Source organism: Simochromis diagramma, unplaced genomic scaffold (assembly GCF_900408965.1).
Source record: "Simochromis diagramma unplaced genomic scaffold, fSimDia1.1 OVJJ01000746.1, whole genome shotgun sequence".
NCBI lineage: Eukaryota > Metazoa > Chordata > Actinopteri > Cichliformes > Cichlidae > Simochromis > Simochromis diagramma.
This window is the reverse complement of record NW_024386757.1, coordinates 2895223-2922625: the sequence shown is the minus strand read 5'-3', so window position 1 is coordinate 2922625 and position 27403 is coordinate 2895223. Positions and strand designations below refer to the sequence as shown.

At 40.1% G+C, this 27403-nt stretch overlaps 1 protein-coding gene and 1 long non-coding RNA gene across 2 annotated transcripts; both read left to right on the top strand.

Annotated features, from left to right (window-relative positions):
* Positions 1 to 1488: 1488 nt before the first annotated feature.
* LOC120731060 lies at positions 1489 to 26509 on the top strand. The gene is made up of 3 exons (XR_005695269.1): positions 1489 to 1594; positions 13135 to 13140; positions 26497 to 26509. It is a non-coding gene; the product is annotated as an uncharacterized LOC120731060 (long non-coding RNA).
* marcksa (myristoylated alanine-rich protein kinase C substrate a) lies at positions 13836 to 17203 on the top strand. Its single transcript, XM_040027813.1, has 2 exons — positions 13836 to 14291; positions 15311 to 17203. The coding sequence occupies exons 1-2, from the start codon at positions 14196 to 14198 to the stop codon at positions 16028 to 16030; spliced, it is 816 nt and encodes a 271-aa protein (XP_039883747.1). The 5' UTR covers positions 13836 to 14195; the 3' UTR covers positions 16031 to 17203.
* Positions 26510 to 27403: the final 894 nt, after the last annotated feature.

The window sequence follows — 27403 nt, the reverse complement described above, 5'->3', positions numbered from 1 at the left end:
AAGGCAAAGGCTCAGTTGTGTTGTCCAGACAATCTGTAGCAAAGCAGATAAGACAAATAATATGCACACTGTTGTTTTCAGTCTCTTTTGGTGTCTTTTCAGTGTTGGTCAAGTTACTTGAAAAAAGTAATCAGTAACTAATTACTGATTACTTCCCCAAAAAGTAATCCCATTACTTTACTGATTACTTATTTCCAAAAGTAATTAATTACTTAGTTACTTAGTTACTTTTTAAAAACACGATTTACAACCTGAATAGGTGATAAGGCAATAGATTTTTCAGCCCAATTCTACTTTTTCTGCATAATCCATCATACAAACTGTAATCAAATGGAAAAGTCTCTTTTTAAAACTTGTTTTATTAGTTTTAATCTTCTAAAAATTTTAATTATATGCAACATTCTCTGACTGGAAGAAATTTGTTTAACATTTAAACCTTTTTTCTGCACATTCCAGCACATAGAATAAAATATTGTTTTGTGTTTACACTCAGTCTTTCAAATAGATGCAAGTAAAACACAGCAGAAAATAAATAAAATCAAAGACTAGCGGTCCTGTTGCTCTATTTTCACCTGTAAAGCAGGAGTGGGGTAGGCGGAGGTTTGCCCTGGTGCAGGTGAGCCACAGCGGTCAGTGGAAGAATTCGCAAGTTTCTCTGTGAATTTCCCATTACGTGGTAGCGCACTCGGTGCTTGCTTGGAAGTTTAGGGGGTTTTTTCGCTGTAAAAAGAAGTTTTCTTCCCACAAACAACGGATGCTAATATTTTTGTCACTTTTTATGGAATCAAACTCAAAGTAAGGTCAGTACTTCCACGCTTTAAACGCTGCACGCTCATACTCTCTCCCGTACTCTATATATTATCCATTGTTGATCTGCACACAGCTGTTGTCACGAACATTGCACTTGCTTACGTCACTGTCATGAGACATTCTCGCAAAAAAATCACGGTTTTAGTAACGCAGTAACGCAGCATTCCTACGGGAAAGTAACAGTAATCTAATTACCGTTTTTGCAATAGTAATCCCTTACTTTACTCGTTACTTGAAAAAAGTAATCGGATTACAGTAACGCGTTACTGCCCATCTCTGGTAGACATCACGCTGTTACTCCATACACCTGGACCAAAAGCAAACTGGTAAAGGAGGGGTTTTCATACAATTCATACAAAGCCTGCCTTTATTCAGCACAGCATGTCAGGTGCAAATGCAAGACTGGAGAATAGATATGTAGTCTGTCCTTTCTAGTGGCAGCCATCCTGTTTGAGCTGTGTTTTGAATGATATGAATTCTGTTAAATGCTGTCATTAATATCTATTGCTCAGCAATATGTTCATTTAAATTAAATTAAATCTTATTTATATACTGCCAAATCACAACAACAGTTGCCTCAATGTGCTTTATATTATAATATAAAGTCCCTACAATAGTACAAAGAAAATAGAAAAAGAAACAAAACAAAAATCAGAGGACCCCCTTAGAACGAGCACTTTGGTGACAGTGGGAAGGAAAAACTCCCTGTAAACAGAAAGAAACCTCCAGCAGAACCAGGCTCATGGAGTGCCAGTGATCTGCCATGACTGGTTGGAGGTGTTCTGTTTAGAATGTTGAAATTATCATCAATGAATTTGGACTACATGTCCACTCTTACCTGTTTCTTTTTTCTGCCTCTCCTCTTGTAAAACAATGAACCCCAATTTGACTGAAATAGAAATAAAAAAAAACTTTAAGAAAATAATGTGATATAGTGTGTTTTTCCTTGCCTGGCAACTAGTGATTTGGCAGCAGAGTGCAGAAGCTAAAATGAACAAATACTCTAGCAGTCTGGCCTTTGCTATTTAGATAATAATACAAATACAAATACAAATGGCCCGGTTCTTATATAGCATTCAAAGCACTTTTTTTTTTTATCTCATTCAGACAAGCACTTCTTTCCATCAGTTATTCACACTCTGATAATGCATCAGGAGCAACACAGGGTTCTGGACCTTATCAAAAGATACTTTACCATGAAGACTGAAGCAGCCAGGGGTTGAACCACCAGGGTATTCCATTTAGGACACAACATGCTCTACCCCCTGAGCCACAAGCATACTGGTCTGCAGAGCAATGACCCTGCAGACCAGAATAATTTGCACTTTTGTAACATTTTGTAATGACAAATCACTCTGCTCTGAGTGTACTGCATCATCATGATGTCAAGAACACATTTAATTCATCTCAAGTTCACTAAATATAATAAGATGATGTCAGATATTACAATATTTTATTATGACTACTATTACTCCTGACACTTAATCCCTAATTTAGGGTTGCTTGAGCACCCCCCAAAAAAGATGTTGCCAATGCTTCAAAGCCCTCAAATCACTAAATGAAAACATTGAACATTGAAATCACGCTCTGTGACCTGCTGTTTAGGTGATCACAATGAAAGAGGAAGGTATGTAAATGAAAAATGTTGTAGGTGTTTTGCCTGAGGATAGGCTTAAAGAATGCAGCCATGCCCACTCTTTACATGAAAGGGCCTTTTCCTCTCACTAATGAGAAACACCAACAGCAGTACTGGAATGTGGTGGGCTAGTATTGCTTCCAGCTGATACTCAAGCACATGGACACTTTCACAGATTTAGAATGTCTTTCTGGAAGAGAAGGTTGTAGCATCTCATCCAGATTTGCATGTCCCCACTCATGTGTAAAGTGTGTTTTCTTTGAGGTTCAGAAGCTGCTTGTCCTTTATTAAACTCTATTACACCCTTTATTTTGCAGTTTTCCTGACCATTCAAAGCACTTTAGATTATTAGCCAGATTTAACCAAACATACAGTGCTGTATTCAATACATTTCGTGTATAAACTATTAGTTCACTGTATAAAGTGTTAAGGCCATTAAACACTGAGACATTATGAAAAAGTGACATAAAATGCACTTGTTGTGTAATGTACTGCATTTTTGTGAAAAATTAAAAAAAGGCTCCGTGAAAAAAAATCAAGGACGAGCTGGTCCTGATTTTTCTGTAAAATGTCAACAACACTGATTGAATTTGACAAAAATAGAAAATCCAAATTACTTTACTATAGTACAACTGGCTAACCACCCTCATGTATTAGAATGCCATCCATCCATCCTCTCCCGCTTATCCTTCTCAGTGTAATTGGAGGGCTGGTTAAATTGTTTTTAATTAAAATAAGAGCTCTCTGGCTTTATGCATGATGTCATAAATTATGTTAACCAATTAAGTACTTTGGCAAGCTAACCAACAAGCATTTCCACCTTTTTTGCTACCAGTAATTATTGGCAAGCAAGTAAGTTACTGATAGCCAGCTAGCTGCAACTGAGCTAAGCTGCATACATTTAGCCATGCTTATTGTTTATTACACTAAACCAGTGTAAAGTACTGCATTACTTTTAAGAAAAGTGTTCTGTGTAATAATCTGTGCAGTAGTTGCTAGTTTTTGAATAGTGACCCCAACACTGTTCATAACAAAGAGGGGAAATATCTCCAACATGCACAAGCATGTCTCAAAGTGGAGTCAATGAGAGTGATAATAATTGCTAAGAAGCCGTGGGTGGATAAAACCATCCACGACGCTCTGAGATCCCGCACCGCTGCCTACAACACGGGACTCATGACGGGGGACATGGACCCGTACAAAGCCGCGTCATATAACGTGCGGAGGGCGGTGAAAGAGGCGAAGCAGCGCTACGGGAGGAAACTAGAGTCACAACTCCAACAGAGTGACTCTAGGAGCCTGTGGCGGGGACTAAGGACAATAACGGACTATAAAGCACCAACAACCGGTATGACGAACGCGGCCGTGACTCTGGCAGACGAGCTGAACACTTTCTATGCTCGCTTCGAGGCTGCAGCTAAGGTCTCCAACAATGCTAGTGTTAGCGGCGCTAACGGCTGCAGACAGGAAGATGCTGCCAGCACCGGAAACGTGCTCGTCATCTCCAAGCATGAAGTAAGGAGAGCCTTCAAGAGAGTGAACACCAGGAAAGCAGCAGGACCAGACGGCATCCCAGGTCGTATCCTAAGAGACTGCGCATACCAGCTAGCTCCTGTGTTCACTGAGATATTCAACATCTCTCTATCTCAGTCGGTGATCCCCACATGCTTCAAAGAGTCCATCATTGTTCCTGTCCCGAAGAAACCCCACCCTGCTTCTCTCAATGACTATCGCCCTGTAGCCCTCACCTCAGTAGTGATGAAGTGCTTTGAACGCCTGGTCAGAGACTTCATCATTTCTTCACTACCAGACACACTGGACCCACTACAGTTCGCTTACCGTCCAAATCGTTCCACAGACGATGCCATCTCTCATCTCCTCCACACATCACTCACTCACTTGGACACTAGAAGGGGAAATTATGTTAAAATGCTCTTCATAGACTACAGCTCTGCATTTAACACCATAATTCCCTCCACCCTCACCACCAAGCTGGAGCATCTGGGACTCAGCTCATCTATGTGTCAGTGGATCTCCAACTTCCTAACTGGCAGACCACAGGCAGTAAGGATGGGCGGACATGTCTCAGCCTCCACCACTCTCAGCACTGGAGCCCCCCAGGGGTGTGTTCTGAGCCCCCTGCTGTACTCTTTGTACACATATGACTGTGTGGCCACTACCAGCTCCACCACCATCATCAAGTTTGCTGACGACACCGTCGTGGTGGGCCTGATCTCTGATAACAACGAGACGGCCTACCTGAAGGAGATTAGGAATCTGGAGAACTGGTGCCAGAGGAACAACCTCCTTCTAAACGTCAGTAAGACAAAGGAGCTGATAGTGGACTTCAGCACAAAGCAGGAGAGGAACTACCAGACCCCCGTCATCAACGAGTGCCCAGTGGAGAGAGTGGACAGCTTCAAATACCTCGGAGTTCACATCACGCAGGACCTGTCATGGTCCTGTCACATCAACACCGTGGTGAAAAAGGCCCGACAGCGTCTCTACCACCTCAGACGCTTGAGAGACTTCCAACTGCCCTCCAAGGTGCTCAGGAACTTTTACTCGTGCACCATAGAGAGCATCCTGGCGGGAAACATCTTAACCTGGTTCGGGAACAGCACCATGCAGGACAGACGAGCTCTACAGAGGGTTGTGCGGTCAGCTGAGCGCACCATCCGCTCCGAGCTCCCTGACCTGCACTCAATCTACAGCAGGCGGTGCTGGACCAAGGCCAGGAAGATCGTGAAGGACCTCAGCCATCCCAACAACGGACTGTTCTCTCTGTTGAGGTCAGGAAAGCGATTCCGCTCCCTGAAGACCAACACAGAGAGACTGAGGAGGAGTTTCTTCCCGCAGGCGATACGGTCTCTCAATCACACCACCACACAGTACTGACCCACACATACAGTTCTTACACACACACTGGACTTTCTGGACTTTGTTTTTGCACAACACCGGTCACTATATTCTTCATTTCCGGTTAATACTTGTACAGCTGCTGTTATTGTGTATATATTATTTAGATTTAGATTTCTTCATACATTCTTATATAGTTCTATATTGTGTATTTTGTTGTACAGTTATTTTATTTTCAACTTTAATTTATATATTTTATCTTATTCTTCCCAGTTAAATTTACCCTTCATTCTAATTTGTGTTGTACAGTTATTTCATTTTTAACCTTAATTTATATTTTATTCCTTCCTAGTTAAATTTACCCTTTTTAATTTTTCATATTTATTTCCTATCTTATTCATAGCCTTTCCTTTTTTTTGTTTTCTTTAGGTCACGAGCAGTTGTCCAAGCATTTCACTACATATCGTACTGTGTATGACTGTGTACGTGACAAATAAAATTTGAATTTGAATTTGAATTTGAATTAAATTCTTATCAATACCCCCACCCACAATGTAAAATTACTTTGACACCCCTGATTAAATGCATAAAAAACCCTTACAAAAAATAGAGTCAACCTGACATCACTGTTATTAGTTAAATATTAAGAATGAGGTCATTTAATGAAACTGTCCATGAGTTTTTACAGTGTACATTGATAGATGTGGTTAGAGCAGCCTTGGTTTTTCAACATGCCTCTGTGTGAGTATTCAGAAGCTGCTTGTTAACCGGTTAATCCTGAGTAAACAGCCACAGAAGTGAGATCGTGTCAAAAGATGAACACTTGTGTTTATTATCTGATCTCCCCCACCTACCAAACAGCCCCTGCCCTGTTCAAACACATAATATATGCAAATAATAAAACCTGCCACGGGGAACAAGCAGTCACTGCCAGTGAAGTCACCTCTAGTGATAAGATCAGCTTGGTGTTTTACATGCAGGGTGCCTGAATTGCCATCTGTGAGGGTACAGAGGCACACCCAAAACAGAAGGAGATATTCCCTGAACTCTCCCAGCCAGGGCGGGGGACCTGCACAGAGGAAGAAACAAAACGACAGGATCAGGAACCAGTGCCAGATCCACAGTGGGGAGGGGGGGGAGACCTGCAATTATACAAGCCAACGGAAACAGCTACCTCTCCCCTCTCACACAAAACTCAGCCATATGAAAAGATCACATATCCGCATCTTTTGTGTGGGCCCAAGTGTACGGTTCCTATATCTTTTGTATAGGAAGCACATAGACAAATCTCCAGTCTTAGCAGCCAAGTTGAGTCAGGTACAATAGATAATAGCATTTTTGTAATAGCATGAGAAAAGCAGTTTTTACTTGGTCCGATTAAGAGCCTCTTTCTCACTGTGCCCTTGTCCCATTCAGACAGGTCAGTGGGCTCCTCCCTGGTGTTTTGTGCAATGCCATTCACAGGGCTCCATCACTCATTACCTCAAACTTTCCTCCGTTTTCATTGCTGTTCAGATGCCCTCTGGCATTCCTAAGTGGTGTTTGCAAGCATAGCTTCTGGGCTGTACTTAGCAAATCACACAAACAAAAGAAAAACCCAAACTCAAATGTTAACAGTGTTTAAAGCATGCCACAAAACTTTACCAACCGTTGTTCTAAAAATTACATTCTTGCAAAACTAATTAGTATCAGAAACAATGCATTGTGGGAGACATAATGCATCATAAAAACACAACTTTTGCACAGGTTACTACGTACATTCCCAAATTTAGTTACATATTTTTCATTATCTCACTCTCAACTTCCCCATTTTTAATAGTTCCAGAAACACCTTCCAAATGTCAAAAAATTCCAAAGATCTTTTTCTAACCACATAGGTCAGTTTCTCAAGAACTAAACTTGATGTTACATTGTTTAAACATTGGTCAAAAGAGGGGCCACCAACATTCTTCCAGCAACGTTTGGCCTGGAGTAAGCAAAGGTCAACCATTTTTCTCTCAGTATGAGATAAATTACAGTCATCTGAATAAATGCCTAAAATACAGACCGTAGGACTTCGTGGTACAGGGGAAGATGTGATCCGAGAAATATATTTTAACACTGAGCACCAAAACTTTTGAATCTCTTCACACTTCCACAAACAGGGGTACAATGAACCTTGGTGATTGGTACACTTATAACATATGTCCAGTATATTAGGATCAAATTTAGTTTTACAGGTAAGACATATGTTGGCATTATCCAGTTAAATTGAATCATTCTCAGTCAGATGTGTGTCTTTAAACATATTTTACTCCACTCAATGGGTCCCCATTGCCCCGTATCCACTCCTGTCTACACCTACACACACACACACAATGGACAACTGTACCCTCAAACACACAATAATAACATGGACTGAACCACCACTCACAACCACTAGCACTTTATATAGCCTCTGTAGAAACTATCTACACCCTCACTTATCTTAACTGCACTACTGTATAGCTCTGTGTAAATAATCATTCTGTACATTCGATAATCTTTAATCCTACAACTGTTTACAACTTGCATAGTTCCCATTTCTGTATAGCTGTATATCTCAGATTCTGTAAAGTTATTTATTTCATATTCTGTATAGTTTTTCATACTTATATCCTGTTCATATCCTGTACATAGCTTGTACTCACTACAGCCTGTACATACTTATAGTTATAGAATATTCACAACATACTTCATACCGTGTACATTATAACATTCCATAATAGACCCATTTCTGTAATATACTCACATATCTATATTATTGCTAATATATATTGTAATATATCTATATCACTAAAGCACTTCTGGATGGATGCAAACTGCATTTCGTTGCCCTGTACCTGTGCATGTGCAATGACAATAAAGTTGAATTCTATTCTATTCTATTCTATTCTGTCGCTTATTGTCTGAGGTGACTCTATGCTTCTGAACCAACATGTTATAAAACTGAGAGACCAGTCTTCTACCGAAGCAATTTTTTGTAACGTTTTTTGTAATGTGTTTCTAGGATGGAAAATGAAGGCTGTTGCACTGAATTATTTGATTGAGCCAGGATAAAACTTCTAAGTTGTAGATATTTGAAGAAGTGTTTCTGTGGTAAATCAAACTGTGCCATCAACTCACTGAATGACATTAGATTATGATCCTCATATACATCTTGTATTTTTACTATGCCCTTATTCAACCTTATTTCAAAACCCGTGCGCCGAGGTAAAAAGCTCATTACCCCAGATCAGGCAGAAACAGGACAACCCAATGGGGTCGTCCAGCATTTTTTGAACTATGTCTCAAACCACAATAGAGGTTTTTTTTTACAAAGGGATTGGTAGTATTTTTTCCTTAAATTCTTAAGTGATGCTGAATAGAAATAACTATTCAGTGCCAAAGTTTTCACGGACAGGGCAAGAGAACCTCCTTAGAAAACCAAAGCATTGTAGTTCTCCCCTATCATAGGGCAAATACAGGAGAGAAAGACTGAGTCTTGGCTTCCTATTGTTCCAGAAAAAATTAGAGAGAAGCTTTCTGGTCTTTAGGAAAAAAGGAGGCAGGGCAAGTGGAATTGATTGAAAAATCTATTGGAATTTGGGTAATATGGTCATCTTTATTATGTGTTAAACAATGTTACTCCTCTTTACATACTGTAAAGTGTAGATGAGACCAAATTTAAGCAAACTTTAAATATACCCTAAGGCTGTTTGTGTACAATTACAACTGAAATGGCAGGTGTAATATTAGAGGTATAAAGCAGTTATACCTCTAATATAACTGCTTTATATTAGAGGTATAACTAATATACCTCTAATATATTAGAGGTATATATTAGAGGTATATATACCTCTAATATATATATTAGAGGGTGATTTGGCTCAGGGAACAAAATCTAAAGCCTAAATGTTTTTAGTTTGTACTACAAACATACTGGGTTTTTTTTGGTGGTGAATGACGAAACAGCATCCAGACTCAGCATCAGTGTAGTGTTTGACACCTATGGATGAAGGGTATGGGTTATGAAGGCTTGTTTGTTCAGTATATAATTTGTATGGTGGCAACAGTAATGTTTACTGTCAGAGAACTAGGCCAAATAAGTTTTATATGTTCCTTCTCTGTGATCACTAAAAGTCCTCGGAGGGACTTTAAATGTAGTCAGTAGCAAGAATGTTCAGCTAATCATTTTGGGTTAACAATGGCCATAAAACCTAAATGTCCAGTAAGCAGAGTTAACTTTGCCAGCTCCTGTTCTGGGATTGCAGCAGGGCTGCTTATTTAAGTCTGGGATTTTGTTGCATCAATGGAGCTTCTCTGAGAAACATCTGGACCTTTCTTCACAATTCATTACACGCTGTTTGACTCATGAATGCAACTGCATAACAGACTGTCTGTTGGTTATCAGACGCCCAGTGCAAGTAAAAGGCACTAACACCAAAAATGACCTTCATGGAAAAAGAAAACAGGTGTAAGTTTACCAACACTAGGATCTCAAAACTGACAGTGAAATGGAATCCTGCCCATTTTCTATCATACACCTGTGAAAATGGGAGACAGTAAATAATCATTACATAAATATAACTCTGTTATTTATAGAACATATAGAACATTGTGAATTTTCTCAGCTGATACTAATATCAAATATTATATAAATATTAAATTAACAGTTTGGCTAATATCAGCATTTCTTATTTTTCTTTTTTCTTATTTCACCATTTTTCCAGGATAAATAATCTTATCTGAAGCTTTCTTTCTTCTGACTTATGTTAGCTAAGGAAGTTTCTGTCAAAATATGCTTTTATATACATTAGTTTTTCACATAAACCAAGTTTTTGCTTCAGTAACTTTCAGGGTTTCTTTGCTGTGTAGTTCTTGAAAATGCACATAATGTACATTTTGGAGAGCATCAGTGATCAGTGCCAACCATTCTAGTAAAATCACTGCACAGGGATATCTAGGTGTCTCAGATCACTGAGCTTGTTGAGCAGCTCAGCAGCAGCATAGCTCCTTTCTATCTGAAATTCTATATCCTCTAATTAGCAGAACAATAAATAATTGTCTATCCCCCTCTTTTGAAAACCACAACACCTGCAAGTCCAGCTTTAAAAAAAGCTGGACTTGCTCTGAAACTCTGAAACACAACAGTTGTGTTACATGGAGAAGAATGAGAGTGGAATTACTCTGAAGAAAGCCATCAACCGTACACATACTTCCACCATTAGGTAATAGTAAGTGGAAAAATCATCCGAACCACTGCTGTAGACTTTGTGTAATGGGACAGGCTAATGCTGTTATTGTGCTCAGTCTGAAGTCAAGGTCCACACAGACATTCTGCATGAAACGTTTGTAATTAAAGTGCCACAAGGATACATAATAACATCATGTCTCTGCGCCGGTTTAGCTCACTCGGTTTAGCAGGGAACCAGGTGCCATGGTTCAGCCATGGCTGAAAGCAGTCGACTGGTTCAAATCTGACCAATGGCCCTTTGGTGCATGTCTTCCCCTCTCTCCCTCTGCTTTCCTGTCATTCCTTGCTGTAAAAATGCCAAAAAATATATATAAAAAGTTGGCAGTTGATAAACTTTACTATTTTCACGTTTGAATCACCATATTTGGAGCTACAGTGAGTGCATAAAGTGCTCAGGTAGCTAGCAAGGTTATAAGATGAGCCTGGTCTGCCCGGCATCCAACCAAGTCCAAGTCCAATCTTTTTTTGGAGGGGAGGTTTCCTTGTTTTTTGTAGGATCTTTGTTTTACTCTGATAATGTAAGGATCTGCTTTCTCAATAGATCCTTACATTATCAGACTATATTACTTGGTAAACAACCGTAATATAAAAGTGCAATTAAAACGTTGTACTAAATGGTTAATGGATTTTGACCATATTAACAACCTTCTTATGTAGTTCAGCTATTTTTGTTGAAACTGCATTTGTTACACTGAAAATGACGGCGATGCTAAGCTTTATGTGATTAATAGATCTAGTGTTATGGAAACATGGCATCCTATGGCCTATAGTCAAATACTTCAAAACTAAGCACCAGCGTGGCCCTCTCCATTCCTTTCACTATGCTGACGTCACTTTAGAACAAATAGCATTATCTGACCTATTTTTACAGACCATGATAGATAAGATAGCCACTTGTCGCTAATTTTTCAACTAAGCTCCTGTAAGTGCTTCAGGGCAACTAGTCTAATATCATCATACGCTACCCTCACCAGTTCATTTCCTTAGTGGATAGACATACCTGCTAACCAAGACTGCTAGTGCTAACTTAACACTTAATACTCTTGTCCACATTGGGTAGGTTGTGGCTCTGAAACATCAACTTGGTACAACCACTGACTGAAGCTGAGGCTTTGAAATGGAAAAGCTTGCACCAGTTGGCGCCACTGGGCATGTCTAGCTGCTCAGTTATGGCAATGAAAAAGTTTATATGGACAAAAGGGGAATTTAAAATGTGGATTATAAAAAACAATGCAACAGCTCTGAGACTGCACAAGTATTAGTTCTTCTTTCTGTAAATCTTTTTTTATGTTCAATGAGAAATGAGGAATTATAAGGAAACCTGTGAATGTTTGTGGGTTTCCCCTGTTAAATACAAATGTTAGTGTTCCCACATAAGAAAGATTTGATAGTGTTTTAGCCACTAGACCTCGTGTGGTTTTTAAAGATTTCCCCACAACAAATTGAATTGTAAATGAAGAGTTTCTGATTCATCATATATGTAATCTCTACAAAAATGTTGAATATTCCAAGGGGATTTTTTTTTCTAATCACATGCTTTGCCAGATGTCTGAGAATGAGACACAGAGCTATTCTTATCTGAAACAACGAAATCTGGGAATTTCAGCCAACTACTATTTAGTGGTTTGGGTTTGTTTGTTTGTTTTTAATTAAAAGGTATTTTGATGGGAAACTTGGAGCTGGTTCTGTAGAAGAAGGGCATGAAAGCTAAAAGCTCTCAAGTCTACTTTTAAATAGCCTAGTAACCACAACTAAGCCCGTTGTCTGAGAGTGAAGTGCTCTATTGGAGTGATATGTTACTATGAGGTCTTTAAGATAACACTGGACTTGATTATTCAACATGTGAGAAGAATTATTTTAATTTCAACTGCAGGTCAAAAATTGACTCCAAGATTCCTCACAGTGTTACTTATATTTAAGATGAAAGTTATAATTAAATTATAACTATAATTAATGGTAGGACATCTTTTAGCAGTCTTGTAGGAATGGGGTCTAACATTCACACTGATAGCTTGGGGCAAGTGATTACTGAAGTTAACTCAGAAAGAGCACTTCTAAATCAGTATGAATAGTACTGAAAGTACATGTAAATGATGATATATTACTGATATTGTTATGAATAATATTAGGTACCTGCTCAACATTGTGATCACGGATCTTCTGAAAACCTGAGTTAACTCTATGGTTTGCATTTCTGGCCAAAGGGGGGAAAAAGTACTGCTTTGCATTGCACTTGATAACATTTTAAAAACCGGGAAACTGAAACTGCTCCAGGAAGCCCACCTGTTACTGTACAGAACTAGCTTTTCCAGCTCTGCTTCTATCTCAGTGAGCTGAGGACAGTTGCCTTTGCCTCTGTAATGGATTTGCATTGCAAATGTGTGCTGAGGGACCTGTTTGAACACTCTCAACCTCCCCCATGGGGCACACTGCACGGTCGTCAACAAGACTGCAGCTGGTACTCTCCCAGCCCCCAACTTTCTATATACATGCACTTGTTACCACCCTCCCAACACACACACACACACACACACACACACACACACACACACACACAAACACACACGTACAGTAGGTGTTTGTTGTTTGTTGGGAAAGTTCCTGAATCCACCCAAACCTGATTGTCATCTTTGTCTCGTGGTGTTGTTTTGGTAATATTCCACCTCTGACTTTCTATCAGACAGAAATGGTGTCTGCTCTGTGCAGTTCAACTACCATTAGTAGATTGTAGGTAGTAGGTGTTTACATCCATATATAATGTCAAGATGTGATTTAAATCCATTCAAAACTTCTGTTTGGTCAAAACCTAGTCATATTAATAAATCAATGGTGGATACTGTTGTCCAATCAACAGATAAAAACAAAGAACAAGAAAAAAAAAACACATCCTTGGGTGGCTGCTAATATGCCTGGACGGTCAATCCAAGTAAAAGTTTTGGTTAGGTGATCTGACTTTTTGTGTCTCAAATGTAAAACAGCAACACTTGCTTCACCTGTTTGAGCTAAACTAAATTTTGGCACCTCCATGGCACAATATTCACATCTTAGTTGCCAAACGCACACTTTATATATTTATTTTAAAGACATTTTCCATTTAAATGCAAACAAGTGATGTCTTGGTTAAGTGAGACGTCACATAAATGTAGCTAACTTCAGTTACTCCTCTGTACCTTGAGTGCAGCGCTGCCGTCTATTGTTCCCTCCCTAAACCCCGCCCAAGCCCTGAGTGGAAGCTGTAATTGGCCGAACCGAAGAGCGGTGCCGTCATCGCTCGGAGCGCCCATTCATCCCTGCACTTGGGCGTTGGACCCCACGTCTTATTAGCAACAAGGGAAATTTCTCCATTTTGCAGCCTGTCTACAGCGACACGGCCACCAGCCTGGGATTTTATTACTTATCTCACCTGCCAGCTTTCTCCTGCTCTGCTGAAGAATCCTCCACACTCTGACTGGAGTTTGCTTTACATTTTCCCTGTGAACTTTTTCTTTGTGCGCGCGCGCACACATACACACACACACACACAGTGGGAGAGCGAGAGGGGGCTACCAGTGAAGAGCTTTGCGTTTCAACAAAGAGGCTTGTGGGTCTTTGTTCGCTTTTTTGGATCGGTCGAGTTTCTTTGTTGGAGCGAAAAGCATGGGAGCGCAATTGTCCAAGACAGCTGGAAATGCTGAAACCGCGGCTGAAAAGCCAGGAGAGGCGGCAGCTTCACCCACCAAGACCAACGGACAGGTAAATGATATTTTAACATCCGTCAGGGGACAATTTGGTTGTTGTGGAAAGGGAGGGAGGGGGGAAGCTGAGCACTGGGGGCGCCATCCGTGCGTAATTGTGGATGAATTGAACGGGTATTAAATGTAGAAAGAAAAGATTCAACTAATTTAACGGATAATTTGATTCCTGCAGTTTATCAGGGGAAATGCGCGCGGATTTCTTCTTTTAAGGTCATCAATCAAAACAAAGCAGTTTCATAGATTGAGATTATTTGCTCGGGTTTTTGCCAATCAAAAGACAAGAATGGAGTCGTGTTCAATTTCTTCTCGCCGAGTTTGACTTTAATTCTTCATTTTAAGACGATGACGAGGTGCTGTAGCTTTGGATGAGGTTATTTGGGAAGTTGCTGAATAAGGCGAGATGCACGACGGCCAACAAAGGCTCCGTGCGCTCGGAGCACCACGCCTTTTGTTACAGATGCTCGGCTGGAAAGTGGAGATGGCAGCCTGCTATCACACAAGAGGGGGGAGGGGGGGGGGGCAGAGGCTTGGGGAGGGGGCCAGCGGTGCGCTTTCTTTTCTTTTTTCTTTTTAGATGGATTTCACAGGTTAGGTGAGACCTTAATTCAGAAGTTCGTTTAAATTTGCTAAATATAAAAAGAAATTGTGTCTGAACTCTGCTCGCGGTCATGTGGGAGACTAAGAGCAGCTGCTGTTTTAATGAGCAGCTGGCTTGCTGTGGAACGGCCACGTAGCGACCCCTTGCGGTCCTTGCTCTCTCGTGTTCAGGATGTGAATGAAATTCTGGGTGAAAAAAATACAGGAAGCTGCTACCTCATAACATATTTATGTGTGGTGTATCCACATAGCTCGATGGCCGTTATTAGACGTGTTCCACTGTTTTTGCTGTGAAAATGAGAAACCGAGCCTGGGCTGAAGTTTGATGGTGTCTGCTGCCCCTGCTGCTCACCACTGGCACTGTACTTACAGCGGACCAGCTCTGTGCATGACATTAACAGCTTCTGTCTCTCTTTTTAGGAAAATGGACATGTTAAAGCCAATGGAGATGCCTCTCCTGCTGCAGCCGAAAACGAGAACGGCAAAGAGGAGGTGCAAGCCAATGGTAGCGCAACAGCCGAGGACACCCCCAAGGAGGAGACAGAGAAAGCTGAGGCCGCCCCCACTGAGAAGGAGGCTGCAGATGCAGAGAAGGTAGAGGCAGCGTCTCCTGCTGAAGGAGAGGCAGCTGCCAAGGCTGAGGATGGTGCCGCAGCTTCTACCAGCACCGAGACCCCGAAGAAGAAGAAGAAGAAATTCTCCTTCAAAAAATCCTTCAAGCTAAGTGGCTTTTCCTTCAAGAAGTCCAAAAAGGAGACGGGCGATGGGGCCGAGAACGAGGAGGCAGCTGCAGCTGCGGCACCTGCAGAGGAGCCCAAAGCCGAGGCCGCAGAGGCAACAGCGGCCGCTGCTGACGAGGAGACCAAGCCTGCTGAAGGCGAGGCTGCACCTGCCACTGAGCAACCCAAAGAGGAAGTAGTGGCCAAGCCGGAGGAGGAGGCAGCGGCGGTGGCTGCACCAGCAGCAGAAAAGCCTGCAGAGGAGGCCAAGGAGGCCCCAGCCACAGAAGAGCCAAAGGCAGAGGAGAAGTCGGCTGAACCTGTGGCCGAGGAGGCGCCCAAAACAGAGGAGGCTCCTTCAGCTTCACAAGAAGCAGAATCAGCAGAAGCTCCAGCTGCTCCCACTGAGGCTGCTGAATAAAAGCTGAAAGTGGAAGAAAGTTTCTTTTCTTTTCTTTTTCTTTTTTTTTTAAGGAGGAAAAAAAAGATAATCAAAGAACATTTCCCTGCTTGGAGAGATGCCACATCATGGCTTTGAAGAACTTTTCTTTAACCAGGGATATTTTAAAGCTTTTTCTTTATTTTTAGTTTCCATTCTCCCCTTACGCAAAACCCATCTCGGCCCTTTGTTACTAGCATTCCAGCAGGCTGTGGAGATGGGTTGGCCTCAATATGTACAACTGATTAAATACATCCACACTCTGCCATATATTTTTACATCAGTATTACGTTTTTTTATACAAAATATAAACAAAAAGTATGGACATGCCCATGGTATGAAGGGGACCAGGGTACAGTTGTAAATGAAGAGGTGGGGGAGGGTTCAGGAAGGACATCTGGGTGGGTGGGGCTGTCCTGGGAAATGTGCTACAGGCAATAATCAAGAGCAGTCAAGACCGAAATCTATATCCACCATACGGTTTACAACACTAAAATCGTTTTTACAAGACAACAAGTCCCAGAGTTAGGTTTTTAGGAAGTCATATAAAACCATAGGAGCGTTTCACTTCTCATTAGCTGTCAGTGATTCCGTAGAAATACAAGTTGTATAGGCTTTATTGTTTATTGCTGGTTTTATGACCTTAATAAAAATGTAAGTATGTATAGGCGGGGGTCTTTTTAACTGTGATTATTGTACAAAATGAAATTTTGATCTCAAGAAGCACATAATGTTTGCTCTTTTTTCCACCCGCTCGTTTTTGTATGATACCAACACAAACACACACATACAGACATGCAAACACACAAAAGGTCCTTAAGGAATTTTGAACTAAAAAACCAAGCTGTGATAAGTGGAATGGTAAACTGTTTATATACTGTATGGTTTTTTTTTGTTTGTTTTCAATTCCAGCTGGCAGTTTTTTTCCAGTGGTCTTTGACTCGAGTTAAGGAATCTATCAGATGCAAATGTTTGTGTAGCATCTTGTTTCGCTCTCTTTTTCCTTTTGTAAATACGGAGAAGCTTTGACCAATTTGACTTAGAGATGGAATGTAACTTTGCTTACAAACCAATTGCTATTAAACTCCTCTGCTTAAGGTGTTCTAATTTTCTGTGAGCACACTAAAAGCAACAATAAATGTGAATAAAATTTCAGCCGCATCTGTCATCATTTGTTCTTTGAAAGAAAGATTTTGTTCTCTACCTCAAGGTAAGCCAAATCTTATTTTGACAGCTGATTCCAATACTTAAAAAAAAATTTGTCTTGAAATCATTTAGTTCTTCATCATTTGATGTCATATACCAAATAAATGCATCTGCTGGTATTACTTAAAGAAACAGACTTCAGACCGTGTTGACGAATGAAGCTGGTCTCACCAAATAACGACAATAATCAGTGCTTAACAATTCAGTTGTTTTATTAAGTATATTATCTTCAATAGGGGTCTGTGAATTGGTCCATGTGCTTTTGGGTGATTTGAGGTCATCAAGTCAAGAAAGCTGTGCACCTCATATGTTTGGCTGTGAGGATGAAGCATAACTGATAACTTCATCTTTTATAAAACAAAATAATCAGTTTGAATTGCATTCTGAAACCATTGCTTTCACTACAATGGTTTCTGCTTCTTTAGCTTGAGGGAGGGGCCTACTCAGGGATGTTTTGACAAAGAGGCATCTTATTCACCTGAACATGTCCATGGAACCAAAAAGCATGTAAGCTGTGCATTTCTTGAGATTATCAGAAACACTAATAGTCAACACAGACAAAGTTTAAGTACAGGTGGCAGGAAAAGCTGCCGCGCTAAGGCCGAGACAGCAAAGAAAGAGGCACCCAGGGATACTAGCAACAATGGCTTTCTACGTCTCATTTGACCTCATAGTACCTTATTATCCTAGCAGAGCACTTGGTTCCTAAAAGAAGAATGAGAAGAAGAACTTTCAGTTATCAGGTCCGTCTGCTATGGAGGCAGCTGCCAGTTTTGGATTGGGAGACCCTTTCTAGTTGTATGTTTAGCACTTAAAACAATAGTCTTTGATAAAACATATAGGGCTGCATCAAGGGACCCTGAACCATGCCTGCAATAGCCTTAGGGTGCTGGGGGACTTCCTATGATGCACTGAGAGTTCAGATGCAACTGAAAAACTTTAGACCCTCCTACTCTCCTCACAGAGGTCCAAGGGATCTCCAACAAATGGTGACGCTATTTGTAGAGAATTGATTGGTCAGAGAGTGGGGTTTTCATACCTGCTGATTTATCACAGCGTAATAAAATCACATTTATATGCCATAAAGTTCTAACAATTCAGAATTTGAATTACATTATAATATGATAATAATAATGCTACTGCTACTATCACTAATCTGAATATAATGATCATAGTGTATGCATGTCTGTTTCCTCCTAGACATGTTGATCAGTCAAACTGCCTCTGGTACCAGGATTATCACCATCTACATAGTTTTGGGGAATTAATTTTTTGAAACTCAAATCTAATTACATTGAATATTTTTAATCTATTAAATATGTTCACCATAATACATCTTTAACTGGGATTTTTTAAGACTATTCATTGCAACAATAATAAAAGACTCGATCTAGCCTCAACCAGAGGGACAAAGCAGGTGGATGGTAATGCTGTGCAGTGTGTGAGTAGGGCGGAGTTTTTGAAATCACTAGAAAAAGTATGACAGTCCTTCAAGGTCTACATGTAAGGTAGCAGACTCTGCAGAAACACTCACGTCCACACCAGCCTTACACTGACAGACTGCTTTCCCAGGTTTGTCAGTCAGCAGGGGCCAGTGCCGGTCACTCCTGGCTACCATATTCATGCATTTTTTCCACTTCAAAATATCATTTTCTGAGATATTTTGATGAACTGGCAAAAATCCTCTGAAGGGGGATTTTTAAAAACTTTACTACAGAAGGTTCTGCATTTGGAGGGAGTTACGCCTGACCCAGCACACCCTAGGGGAGCAGCAGAGGCATATGCCTTTCAATTACAGGAAGTGGTTGGCATCAAAGACGAGCCTTAGATAACTGCGAGACACTGTGACTGAGGTCAAAAGCACTACGCTGTGGAGCATTATCGGAAAAGTAAAGGTGTGTACGTGTTGACTCGAATGGCTTTTTACTGAGTAAAATCTTGTAAATTCTGCAAAAATATAATGTGTACCTTCTTCTCTGTTAGTAAAAAGCTGGTCTTTCTACAGTCACTGATGAGTGCAGGTAGCTGAGAAGTCTTTGGGGAAAAAAAGATTATTATGATGTAAAATATTCAAGTACACTTTTTTATACATCATTCACAACAGCTCACTAATAAAAACTACAGCAGCAACAGAAAGCTGGAGGCTTTAATGTTTGAGGATTTGCTCGAGTCTTGCTTTAGCTTTAAGTTTTACACAAAGCAAATGCAACTTATTAAAACTAACTGAATGAGAAGCTCATCCTTTTTAGCTTCTATGATGTTCTTTGTCACATCTTAAACTAGATGTTATTGTTGTCAAGGTTAACATTGCTCATGTTACTATCTAAAACATCAGCCCTATGGTATGTAGTTGCTCAGATGAAAGTCACGCCAAATGAAAAAACCCCAATAAATATATATATGTTATCTTACTAACTAATTGAAACAGGTTGTGTTTAACATTTTTAAGCTTGTTGTCACATGCAGCTTGTCTGAGATGGCCCGGACAAGAATGGTTCTCAGTATTCAGTAATATGCAGTTCTCTGAGATTACCATCATATTTACAAACACATTCTTGATGAAGAGATTTTCTGTGGTACAAGTTTGCTGTGCAGGCGTTTGCATATTACACAATGGCACTAAAAAGACCGACTGTGTCTTCCTAACATTACAAACCATTGGTTATGCAGACATTTGAGCATGGAGACTTGAGTCAAGCTCAGTCTGCAGGATTCACTTTAATAATAAACATAATTTCCCATTTTTCTTTTCTGTTCAGTCACACATTCTTACACCTCGTTTCTCCACATTTATCTTGTAAGAAAACCACAGTATTAAATCAGGTTCATAATTTAAACTCACTTGGTTTCCTTGTTTCCTCTGTATAAAAATACTAAATAAGTGCTAGATTCACAGTTTATTATATATAAACTGCTTCCCAGCAGTAATAATATATCCTTCAGTTGCACCAGAAGCGATGTGTCAAAGAGCTACATCTGAGACAATATAAAATATATGCAGTAAGGCCTGCCATCTTGTTACATTGCATGTTTGAGGAAGAGCAACTTTCCTTTCAACTTGTCCACACTTCCCTCTTGTGGCAAAAACACACAATTACATTTCCAGGAACCCAACTAAAAGCGGCTGCAGTACTGTGGTGAGTTTTCCCACCAAGAAATTCTTAAAGGAAATGACAGTTGTTATCATACATGTGTAGGTGCCACATATACTAACTATAAGAGCACTCCTGTCACTTTGTACAAATGAGGAAACGGTGTCAGTATTATAGATTTCATTTTGTACAAAATATTCTTTCTGTAAAGAAAACCCAATAAGCTGGTGTCCATATTCAAAAGGCAGTAAAGGGGATGAGTTAGAGCTCTTTATCAGCTGCAGTACCGTGTTGTACTTGGAAGAGTCACATTTTCATCATACCCAAATTCCCATCTGCAGGTCCCAGGTTTTTCATCTGACCTCTAACCTCAGCCTTGCATCCTACTAGATAGACAATGTGCAATTGGGATAGCAGCAGCGGTAGTATCTAGATTTTTTTTTAAAAGCTTATTGAATGTCTTAATTATAGAGTCTTTACCTTACATAGAAAATGGCATGTGTGTTGTGGACTAGCACTACATAAATAGCAACACTTATGTTACTCTGGGTTAAAATGCCTTGTTGATGCCAGCAGTCAGAGGAATGGTCAGAGCGCTTTGAGCTGGTAGAAAGCTAGCAGAAACTTAAAATATCAACTTGTTACAACCAAAGTATTGCAGGGGAGCATCTCCTTTGATATTCGAGGTATCAGAATGTAAAACTGATGATTTGTGTGGGCTCATCAAAGTTAGACACCAGAAGATTATAAAAATGTTGCCTGGTCTAATCAGTGTCAGTTTTTCTTGGGACATTAAGATGATATTATCTGTATTTGGAGTACACAACACGAAAGCATGCTTAATGATTAGAACTTAATATTAAGAATTAACACAATTAATTTAAGTCATCTTGCTGCTGTTGCTTCCTTTAGGTCACTAGCAGCAAAAGCATTTCTGTAGATAAAAGCTGAAACTTGGTGTGTTTAGGTGCATATAAATACTATATTCATTGTTTTTCCTATGATATCTGCCTAACTATACCCCAGAACAAGTGAAGCTTACCATCATTCCAGTGTCATATTGTACATGTAACATGTTTCTGTTTCATCTGACCTGCTTTTGGCCTTTAAGATCTCAAACCACTTGGTGGAGGCCTTGTACCATATGTCACTGTGCCAGAAGTTTTTGCTCCAATATTACATTTTTCAAAGCAGGAACTTTTTTTCTGTATGATGTAAGGGGGCAAATTTCCATCAGCATTACATAGACTAACAAATGAGTGTTGGCTGTGTGGGCTCTGGATTTGTGGACCCAGTTTGAGAAACACAAAGGGTAGGAGTAACTGAAAACGAGCATTTAATGTCAATGAATCTAAAGTACAGGTACAAACAGAAATAAAACACTAGGAGAAACAGTCTCAGAGCACAGATATACAAAAGTGGGATACAGGCAGATGTGAGGGACAACACAATAATGAACAGAAGCAGAGACAACATAGACACCACATAACAAAGGGAGAGGTAACAGGCGGAGTCTCTTCAGACCGGCTGCTGTCCGCACCTGGTGGTGATTTGGTTACCAGTATTTAAGTCTTCTCCAGATCTTCTGCTAACCTACGTTAGTGAAAGCCCGGCAAGTAATCTTGTGTGTTCATAGTGATCGCATCACGCTTACCTTGCTTCTGTCCCCGTGTTTTAGTGATCCCTCGGATCCTCGTTTCTCCACAACAATACTCACGCTCACCTCAACGCTGATCTTCAATTCAATTTAATTTTATTTATACAGCGCCAAATCACAACAGAAGTCGCCTCAAGGCGCTTTATATTGTAAGGTAGACCCTACCACAATACATACAGAGAAAAACCCAACAATCATATAACCCTCTATGAGCAAGCACTTTGGCGAAAGTGGGAAGGAAAAACTCCCTTTTAACAGGAAGAAACCTCCGGCAGAACCAGGTTCAGGAAGGTGCAGCCATCTGCAGCGACTGGTTTGGGGGAGAGAAGGAAGAGAGGATAGAAGACATGCAGATCTTCTCGGTACTTCACAGCCACGATTCAAGCTCGTGCTCCGGGATTCACTGGATCATTCTGCCAGGACTCACCACCAACAGGATGCCCACCTGGGCCTCTCTGACCGCCTCTCCCGTTCTGTGCTCCACCTGCTAACCAGTAAGACGCTAAAATTAACGAAGTTCTCTATTCTGACAAGACAGTGGCTGTATCCCTCTCTTACAGTGACTCAGAGCACCACCATTTGAACCACCAAGTCCCCCTTTATCTCTCACTTTATGTCCACCATTCCCTGAAGCCTGTGTTCATCATAGGTCACAGTTTATGTGTGGTATTCTAAGCACTGAAACATTTTCTGTAAATGAAGCTTGGTTATCACTTTCAAATCTGGGCCTCTGTCTGTATCTGCATTTGGGTCCATTCACTCAGCCTGGCCACCCCGCCGTAACACCACGAAGAGCCACAGAGAATCGACAAGACTTCTGAACTTCCATATATGGTTATGTGAACAGTGGCTATGTGAACAGGTGTGAAATAGGCATGTTGTATGAAACACAGTGCTCAAGTAGAGTAGAACAGTTATCATCATTTACAAATGATGGACTAAATGTATATTTATATGAGATTTAAACCTTTACTTAATCACACATCACTAGATCATGAATAAAGCGAAAGGAAAAGGTCTCCTTAACTTAACTTTTATTTACATATTTTTGCAAAACTTACTGATAAAATACAACAATAAAAAAACCCTACCAGACTGGTATTTGCTTTATTGACTGAACTGATCCTTCATCTATGGATTTAATTAGAATACAAAATCTTGAATGAACCACATTCTTCAATGTCAAATTACATTTTTACAGCAGTGTTATATAATCCATGGATATTAGTACATTTATTATACCTTATGTACTTTGAACTGAGGACACAGGCCACATCCACAAAATGTAATTTTCAGTAATCCAGTTTTCTTTCAATGGGAATGCTACCGTGGTTAGCCTTATCATCATTGGACATAATAACAACTCTCTAAACCACAACAAGGTTGGAGCTTAATCATATAGCTGTTAATACGCCACATATGTTGGTACGTTCTAAGCATTGCTGGAAACCTGAGTGTGTGAGCCTGAGCTCAGGGTTAATGAAACCCTAACTGACAGATAACTGTCTGCATTTGTGGATCTGCCACAGCAGCTGTATAACAAAGGTCAGGTGTAAAAACAATTGCCAATTGTAAGGCTGGGAGAACTGTGGCTGATATCTGTGCATGCCTACAGATTTATTTACACACTCCCTAATCTGAATACGCACACAGATCTCAGTACACATATTTAGATCAAAATACACACAAATGGTAAATGGACTGGTTCTTATATAGTGCTTTTCTACTCTATCTGAGCACTCAAAGCAACTAATTCATTCACCCAATCACACAAGCACTTTTTCTAAGCTGTTAAGTGCTTATTCATACATCGGAGAGCAACATGGGGTTAGTATCTTGCCCAAGGATATTTGGCATGCAGACTGGAGGAGCCTTGGATTGAACCACAAACCTTCCGGTTAGTAACTGACCTGCTCTACCACCTGAGCTACAGCCATGGTCACATACCTGAATATGCACACATGCATTTCAATACACATATATTTTTTGTATATAGTACACAATATAATATAGTTCTGTTCATGTAGGCGATGAATCTTCCTCAAAAGTTGAAACTTCTAACAACCAGTCATATCTATCTATTTGAACGACACAAAGAGGACTAAGGAGCTTGGGAAAAATATGACTGGACTTCTTTGAGTTTCTTGACGATGTTTCACCTCCTATCTGGAAACTTAAAAGAAGTCCAGTGGCTTTTTTTCCAATCTCCTTAGGCTACCATGACCTGGATAACTGAGAACCTACTGAGAGATACAAAGAAGAATTTCAGATGGTGCCTTTGATGTGAAATGGACAGGTCCATTTTTGATCAGCTCACAGCAGCAGCAGAAATCGGACAGTAATAGAAAAGAGATTGAAAAGGCAGTTTGTGTAATGACTGATGAATGCTGAAAGAAAAAAGTCCAGAGGAAAGAAATTTAATAAGATGTGGAGTTAACCCTAAACTAAACTTGTTAACTAAAAACAATCAACATATATAGACACACATCGAGTTTGAAATTTCTCTGAAACAGAACATCTCTACAGATATCTGACATCATCATGAAACTTTCCCTTGTTTTTTTTGTTGTTAAAGATTATGTCAGGGTATGGGTCCTGTAGAGACAAGGACACTCCGCTAGTAAGTCAATTCAATTTTATTTATATAGCACCAAATCACAACAACAGTTGCCTGAAGGCGCTTTATATTGTATACAATAATACATACAGAGAAAAACCCAACAATCAAATGACCCCCTATGAGCAAGCACTTTGGCGACAGTGGGAAGGAAAAACTCCCTTTTAACAGGAAGAAACCTCCGGCAGAACCAGGCTCAGGGAGAGGCGGCCATCTGCAGCGACCGGTTGGGGTGAGAGAAGGAAGACAGGGTAGAAGACATGCTGTGGAAGAGAGACAGAGATGAATAACAAGTATGATTCAACGCAAAGAGGTCTATTAACACATAGTGAGTGAAAAAGGTGACTGAAAAGGAAAAACTCAATGCATCATGGGAATCCCCCAGCAACCTACACCTATTGCAGCATAACTAAGGGAGAATTCAGGGTCACCTGGTCCAGCCCTAACTATATGCTTTAGCAAAAAGGAAAGTTTTAAGCCTAATCTTAAAAGTAGAGATAGTGTCTGTCTCCCGAATCCAAACTGGAAACTGGTTCCACAGAAGAGGGGCCTGAAAACTGAAGGCTCTCCCTCCCATTCTACTTTTAAATACTCTAGGAACAACAAGTAAGCCTGCAGTGTGAGAGCAAAGTGCTCTAATAGGGTGATATGGTACTACAAGGTCATTAAGATAAGATGGGGCCTGATTATTTAAGACCTTGTATGTGAGGAGCAGGGTTTTGAATTCAATTCTGGATTTAACAGGGAGCCAATGAAGGGAAGCCGATACAGGAGAAATATGCTCTCTCTTTCTAGTCCCTGTCAGTACTCTTGCTGCAGCATTTTGGATTAACTGAAGGCTTTTCAATACTAGTCCAGTATTGAATAGCACTCTGGCTGGGCTGTCTGAGATTTAGATGGGGATGAAAGAAAGTCTGAAAGGGAGAATGACGACGAGCACAGAATTAAACAATGCAACGCGGAGAACGATTGGTTCAAATAATCTAGAGTGTGAACCTTGAGGCACCAGACTACTGGAAACATGTAATGACAAACAACAACAATGACTTTACCAAGGAATATGATGTAACACCTGCTGATATTCCTGCAAATTAGCATATTGTCTCAAAAGCACAGGCAGAAAAAGTATCGATGAGTCACTTTAAATCAAGCAAGAGTGCTTTTTCTATTCATTTTTTCTAGACTACAATTAGTTCAACGTGGCTGCACTAAACAGCACATCATAACCTCTCATTACTTCATAATGTGTGCCCATAAAACATCCATTCACTCAATATTCTTTTAAATACCATTGCATTGGCAATATCCTGAACGTTCACACCACTTGTAATATAGCAGACTGCAGGTGATTACACTACTGATTCCCTTATTAACAGTTTGTGTTTGATAAGATTCAGAACATCATCCTGTGTATTGAGGATTCCTTTAAACATCTGAGTGAGTCAGAGCTTGAAATTGAGGAACTGAGCTCAGCAGACACGAAAATGGCTTAAAACAGTTCTCGAGAGACAGACAGGATTATGGCCTTATCTTTGGGAAGGAACTAAGATCCCTCTTATCTGGCACTTTATAAGAATATGCAGAGAAGAAAGGAATGGATGCTAGGCTTGAAACAGTTACTAAATCTGCCAAAGATAAAAGAGTTTTAGACAATTTAATACCAATCGCTCTGCTAAACACTGATTATAAGATTCTGTTAGGGGCTATATTTGTGACACCGAAAGGCATGAGGATTTTATAGTCAGGATTTGTAAAAGGAATAATAATAACAATGATATAACGCTGGTATTGGAGCGTCTTTATTATAGCAAAATAATTCAAGAAAGAGTGTATTTCTATTTTAAGATTTTCACAAAGCAAAGTTCATATTGAAAAGATTTATCTCTTTGACTCTTTGAATTTGGGGGAAAATCTGTTAGTGCCATTGGTTATCCAATGGAATAAATAACTCTCAGGCCATCACACTTGATTCAAGATTTCAGATTAATTGAGGAATGTGTAAAATATGTAGTAGCAAACCAATTTTCCTCCCTCCAGAGGGGTTATCAACTCGGTTCCATTTGTCTGTTTGTTAGCAGGCTAGCGTCCACAGTTTTTAATATTTCACTTCAAATGTTATGTGATGGTTGATATCAAAAACCAGCTTGAACTGATTTAATTTGGATGGAAATTGGGTCAAGTCACACATTACTGACCAGCCTGCACCAACCCCTGACTTAAACCCCTTTGAAAATCTTTGAGGTGATCTCAATTGAGTTTTATTTATATAGCGCCAAAACACAACAACAGTTGGCTCAGGTACTTTATACTGGAAGGTAAAGACCTTATAATAATACAAAGAAAACAGAGAAAACCCCCCAAATTAGATGACCACCTATGACCAAGTGCTTTGGCGACAGTGGGAAGGAAAAACTCCCTTTTAACAGGAAGAAAGCCTAATCTAAAAAGCAGAGATGGTGTCTGCCTCCTGAATCCACATTGGAAGCTGGTTCCACAGAACAGGGGCCTGATAAGAAGGTTCTGCCTCCCATTCTACTTTTAAATATTAAGAACTAAGTGAGCCCAGTCTGAGAGCGAAGTGCTCTAATGGGGTGATATGGTACTATAAGATTATTAAGATAAGATGGGGCCTGATTATTTAAGACCTTGCATGTAAGGAGAAGAATTTTAAGTGGGAGCTAATGAAGTGAAGCCAATATAGGAGAAATATGCTCTCTCTTTCTAGTCCCTGTCAGTACTCTTGCTGCAGCATTTTGGATCAACTGAAGGCTTTTCAGGGATTT

Bases quoted from the DNA above. Each gene is read 5' to 3' on its own strand.
- marcksa (XM_040027813.1), top strand. From the start codon at position 14,196: ATGGGAGCGCAATTGTCCAAGACAGCTGGAAATGCTGAAACCGCGGCT. The intron at 14,292-15,310 runs GTAAATGATATT...CTCTCTTTTTAG, and splicing joins CCACCAAGACCAACGGACAG to GAAAATGGACATGTTAAAGC.